Source organism: Glandiceps talaboti, chromosome 14 (genome assembly GCF_964340395.1).
Source record: "Glandiceps talaboti chromosome 14, keGlaTala1.1, whole genome shotgun sequence".
Taxonomy (NCBI): Eukaryota; Metazoa; Hemichordata; class Enteropneusta; family Spengelidae; genus Glandiceps; species Glandiceps talaboti.
In genome coordinates, this window is record NC_135562.1 from 1,699,128 (window position 1) to 1,705,581 (window position 6,454).

General features: G+C 35.7%; 1 protein-coding gene across 1 annotated transcript; it reads left to right on the top strand.

The window, feature by feature from the left end:
- Window positions 1-241: 241 nt before the first annotated feature.
- Window positions 242-6,223, top strand: LOC144445942 (sister chromatid cohesion protein DCC1-like). Its single transcript, XM_078135598.1, has 11 exons — window positions 242-258; window positions 896-1,060; window positions 1,627-1,789; window positions 2,363-2,588; window positions 2,965-3,103; window positions 3,596-3,657; window positions 4,117-4,196; window positions 4,940-5,017; window positions 5,190-5,275; window positions 5,421-5,483; window positions 5,963-6,223. Exons 1-11 carry the CDS (start codon window positions 242-244, stop codon window positions 6,075-6,077), a joined length of 1,194 nt encoding a protein of 397 aa, XP_077991724.1. The 3' UTR covers window positions 6,078-6,223.
- The last annotated feature ends 231 nt before the right edge of the window (window positions 6,224-6,454 follow it).

Here is a 6,454-nt window from a genome sequence, read left to right on the forward strand (position 1 = left end):
AGATGACCTTTGCTCTACATTACCTTCTATTTGTTTATGTATGCTAATTAGTTTACGATTCATTGTTCTCAGTGTCATTTCCTAAAACGCAAATAACCTTAACGATTTTCAGTTGAAAAAAATATCTTTCAAAAAATCAAAGTTTCTGTATGTTATGTGGTGCATTTTATACAATTATTATAAGATTGTTAATCTAAAAAGACCTTGTGGAATAAATCTCCCATGAGCACTTGCTTCAAAGATGGCGGGAAACTTGAGGTAAGACTACAGTCCACTTCGACTAACTTTGCATTCATTTACATTTCTTGGTGAAACATAAAAAACAGCTGAATTACTCCAATACTTCATGTGAACATCATGTATCATAACAGCCATAATATTAACGTTACAACGTGAGTCTTCGGAGTCCACTGTCTCACAACACATCTAGCTGCTACTAGCGTTTGTTGTGATTTTGAGGGTTTTTTCTTCTGTTTTGTGGGGGGGGGGGGGGGGGTTCAAAACAGAACTGAGAAGAAAAAACTCAAAATCACAACAAACGCTACAATTATTGCAGCTATATTATATATCATTATCTGTCTTATCCATTATATTATTATCCGAATAAATTACCAAAATGTAGCAGAGAGGTAGTATTTCTTAGTCTAAGCATGAAGATAGACAAGGACAGAATTAGATTGTTGTTTCCTCGTCTACGGGATATAACATTGTGACTTGAATGTATTACCACTACCCAAGCAAATTCACTCCAAAGGGTGGCGTGTATAAATAATAGACAAATAGCGAAGTGGGCTCTCCCTACCCCCACCAGGGACTCAATTCCCTTGGCATCACTTTACTGATGATAACCAAATAAACACTAAAATAATTGTCATCTAAAATTCTTTACATCTAGAACATTAGAACAAGTACAGAAGATTGCCACTGATGCTAAACTTGACAATTCAGACTTGGCTTGTGTAGCACAAAGTCTGTATTTTGCCGATGATTTAAATGCATCAGGTATGAAGTTAATGGAGGTAGAGCCTTCTTTATTGCAGTATTTACAAGAAGGAAACAGGTGAGGGAATTTTGAGATCGATAGTGTTGTACTTGGCTGTTCTTGTGATGGGAAGGAAAGAACTAGTGTAAATTAAGTTGCATGTTAGGTGTAAAGCCTAGAGACTTTTTGGTTGTGACAAAATAAGGGGCAGGGAGTTGTCATTTTTTCTCACTGACGACTAGTTTTACAAGACATTCTTTGGATTTGTCCTGCTGGTCCTATAAAACTAGAAAGATTTAAAGGCTACTGACAGGTGACTTGTCACAAGTTCTACGTGCTGATAGATGCCCATCATTAGCATTGTATTGCATATTTCAACAGGTTCTTTCTATTAGCTTTGACAACATTTTCAAAGGTAACCAGCACATTTTATGGAAATGGCACAAACCTGAAACTGTAAAGTCCCCCCAGTCAGCAACACTTTGTACTTGTAACAGACATCTGTCAACAGACACTACAACAACAATCCTAAATCATGTTGACTGTTACCATACAAAACTATAAATGTAGTCTCAACTTAACTCATGTTTCTCTGTTTTGTGGTTTTCAGCAAATTTACTGATTTTTGCAATGTTCTCTTTCAGTCTGACTGTCCGAGGTGATGTTAATGACACAGCTGTTGTGTGTACACAAAACAAAACATTTGAATTAAAGTCTGCTGAGACATCAAATACATTACTTCTTGTACCAGACTGTAAAACACCTAAAGAATTTGGAGAGAATGGCACGTCTTTAAAATTTGAAGAGGTGAATAATTATTTAACTAATTTCTATCTCTATATCAGTCAGCACAGGTGTATGATTGGGTACCTGGTAGGACAGAGGTTGTCTAGTTCCTATACAGTATCATTAACATTTACCCCTCCACTCACAGTACAGTCAAAGTCATTACTGTAGAAGTCCTGAGATGCAAATTAAAATTCATCCACAGCCACCCACACAGTCATTAACATCATGTCTTTGTTAATCAATCACACAATTCTAACCAATAATACAGTCCCTTATAAAGTTAGTGTTTATTGGGACAGTTATCTAATGTCCAAATATGATATATTTGTCAGCTTAGAATACTACTTATACATTGTTTACATCACTTTAACAGTTGGGGGTTCACTGATTGGATGAACAACTTTTTGTGCTGATTTTATAGAGACTTTGACCAGACTTACCAGAGCCCCATCATAAACTGTAAACGTTCCATAGGACATCAACTCCACAGTGTGATAACTGAACAGTGTTTTGCAATATATCAAACAGAAGTATAATGGATTTTGATACATACAGCAATACTATTTCATCATTTGCCATTACTGCATACAGGTTGTTGGTATGGCACACCACTACTTTGAACTTCGACCCTGCAGACCAAAACTCTACAGACTTCAAAGGATTTTAGAAGAAAATCGATATGATGGGCCTCTATATGAAGACGATGATAGTCACCAGGGAAAGAAGTATGCAATGTTAGAGTTGTTGGAAATGGTACAGGCTAGTGAAGATGAAATCAGGAAAGAACTTGTCAAACTACAGGCTTGTAATATCAATGGTGAGAATTGGTTGGATATTTACTTCATCTTTATGATCCATGAAAGTGTTACGATTGTCTGACCAGTTTTTGAATATACAGCCAATCAATACAATGATTATCTGACCAGATGTACCAAATATAGGGCTAATGTATAGCAAAAAGTTTAAAGATGATATTTCACATGCTGAAACAAATTTGTGGTTACAACCTGTGAGCTTACTAAGTAACTGTAAGCTGTCCTATTTGTGGTTACACCCTGTGTGTTTTACTAAGTAACTGTAAGCTGTCCTATTTGTCAATGACAATTCCAAGTTTGGTCATGGCAACTACAGAAAAGTTTAGTTGTTCTTGAGATTCAAAACTAAACTTACATTTTATTTTTTGTTTTCAACAGGCTACTGGAGATTACTCAGTTCTGATTATGACATTTCAGTTCTTGTACAAATAATTCAATTAATAGAGGAAAACTCCTGGACTAGTGACTATATACCGGCTAAAGAAACACTGGATACATTGGAAAACCTTTATCCAAGGTATTTTTAAAAATGAGTATACGACAGAACACTAGAACGTGCGAGTGCAAGTGTGGTGTGGTGTGTGTGTGTGTGTGTGTGTGTGTGTGTGTGGTGGGGGGGGGGGGGTGTTGCACGAGTGCTTGCAGTGTTCTCTGGGACATGGGCCAGATTGTTCCAATAAACTCCCTGGAGTCCCTCCACGGCCTTTACATCTTTTAATTAACTGCCACTCACTCATGTTCCTCAGACCCTCCATGGTCTGTCCAGCTACTTGCAGTCCAAATCATGTGCCAAAGACAGCCAAGATATCAGTTTTCCACCATACGGGCAAATCACTTGTTGTATATAACTTTCACCATTTCTCCACAGATTGTTCCAATATGGTCCATGCCCCTTTTAAATACATATTTTCTCAGATATTCCATTTCCTAATATGTTCTCAAATCCCATCTGAAAATGATTGCCAATTTTAAGTGTATTTAAAGCCCCATTTTATTATTTTCTCCACAGACATATTCTTCAACATTGCTTAGATTGTTATGGAGAAAGAAGATCCATGGAAACAGATCACAGTATGTTTTCACATTCTTATATTATTCTACATAGCTCATTTGCATAAAATATTTTACACCCTATCACCATGGAGACAGATCACAGTGTGTTTTCACATTCATGTTCTACATGGCTCATTTGCATATAATATATTTTGCACCCTATCACCATGGAAACAGATCATAGTATATTTGTGCAGTCTCTTTGTTATAACTCAACTTTGTATTCATGTATTAGATATCCTATCATTGTTACAAATATGTATCTGTTCACTCTGTCCCTCATTTAGAGTCGGCCTCTCGTCTAAGATTATGATAATGTCCAGGTTATGATCATGGCCAAGGTGCAGGAAATTACCAACCCATCACAGACCATAAGTCATGTTTACTAGTAGCCACTGTTCTGTATTTCCCATCATTACTAAATCAGAGTTGTTTGTGTTTGTTTGTTTGTTTGTTTGTTTGTTTGTTTGTTAACAGGTGAAGAAGTAATTTACTCATTACAGGAAGACAAAGTCTGCTGTGCATTTGCCGAGATGTTATTACGACCAGCTGGAAAGGTAAAAATTTGTGAAATAGTTCACCATTTACTCTTGAATAAATTGTAATGAAGGTACTAGTATATAAATGGACTATAGATAAATTAATCGATAAACCTATACATCTACACCAAGTAAAAACAATCCATCTCCAGATCCAAAGGTAATTACTGGTACTAGTGTTCTAGTTGTATTTTAAGGATGGTATTGGTGTAAGGTCAAATGTACCAGACTGTCCCAGGTAATTCAACCTAGATATACTCCAACAGTACAAAGATGTAGCTATAGTTCCCAAACCTTGGCCAAATCACTGTGTACCATTGGTGTGAATGAGAACAAAAACTACTATCAAAGTTTCAAATGAAGTATTTCATTATTAGAGACAAACATTAAAGCAACGTAACAGGCAACCAAACATTACCATTTACCAAACATATCTGAGATATTCTGTTGTCAATTGTGATGTTCATCCATTCCTGATGAAGGATCGTTTGTTCTATAAATCCTTATATAACAGTTTGTTCAGAACATGAAAGTACATCAATTGTTTTCACCAAAGTTCTTGTTTTGTTTTACAAGTTTTGAGTAGTTTGAGACAAAACATTCACTTTGATAACTTGATCTATTCAGCATGATGTTATAGAATATCCTTGTATTTGACACAGAGGGCGCTCTCACTTGAAATGAAGTTACATGTGTTAATTACATTCTTTGTGCAGTCACTGAGTCAGTGTATAGCAAAAAGTGATATCTGTATATTTCAGTTTAATTTAGCTGAGTTCTTGGAGTCATGGCAACAGAGTGTACCTGACGGAATGAAAACGACACCTTACCAACTTGAGGCAAGTAATAGACTACTTGTATTAGTAAAAATCATGATAGTACCAATGAATCTATTTGATCTTTTCCAGGGGTTAGCTTTAGTTGATAGAAACAGTAATGAAGGTGTGTCGTCTCCAGGGTTTAACTTTAGTTGAAACGGTAACAAGATTGTGTCTATTTTATCTTCTCCAGGGTTTAGCTTTAATTGACAGAAGCAGTAAGCCTGAAGTGATATGGCATTTTCCAGTTAATCAACTTCCAGAAGATGAAATAACAAGGTGAGAAAGTAGTTGTAGAGTTCATTTCATTTCCAAGTTCAGAATTTAATAGATAATACTTTTTTATTTGAATTAAGATTGAATTAAATTAAATTCATACCAAATCTTTTCTTAGTAAATTAAGTATTCTCCTCTGGTTCTACAGGTTTGATGCCTTATTTCGAGTTCGTGAGAAATGGTCATTAGATGAAATTAGACCGTACATTATGTAAGTAAATTTACAAGAATGACTTATTTCAAACTATATACAACATGTATTACTTTTGAATCCAGGGATTTTCTCCCTATGTCAATTATTGTTCTCAAGAAATGATAGGAAGTGCACAAACATATTTGAGTATTGAACATTTTGTGTGAATGTGTTCAAACTTTTTTGTACATTGTATTAAGGGCCAATGGCCTAGAATTACACAATATAAAGCCCACTAAAGATCACACATCAAATATGCATAGATGACACACTACAAGAGAGTGGGATGTAGGGACATGTCTGTGATAGATGACACACTACAAGAGAGTGTGATGTAGGGACATGTCATGTGATAGATGACACACTACAAGAGAGTGTGATGTAGGGACAATGTCATGTGATAGATAAAGACTTTCTGCCTAACAATCCCAAACTAGACTGTTGACAGAGAGTCATTCAACATTTTTCCAGTAATACATGTATTGTTTTATTTTCAGGGATTTAGTGGCAGCCAAGCAATCTGTGTCAGCTTTGCTTCAAAAACACGCAAGAAGTTCAATGAATAGTGACGGTATTAAAGTTTATAACTCCAAAAGACCAATCAGGAGATGATGAGTAACATCTGGTATGCAAATCAGTGCATGTTGCCACAGTGAAACACTTGTTTGATTATTGGTTTTGATTGTAAGGACTCCTACAGTTGTGACCTCTGATTGGCTGTATTTTAACTGCAGTGAATTCTGATTGGCAGCAATGTAACTGCAGTGAGTTCTGATTGGCTGGGTTGCAACTACACAGATTTCTGATTGTCACAGCCTCAAATGCAATGAAACCCTATCAGTTCTTGAAATGTAAATATGTAAATCAGTGAAATGTTTGTAAACAAAGTCAAAGTGTATTTTTATAACCTGGCACTCTACATTTCGATGTACATAACTTATCTCTCAATTGAGTGGAAATGTATGACTGATGATAAATGTTTTGAGAAA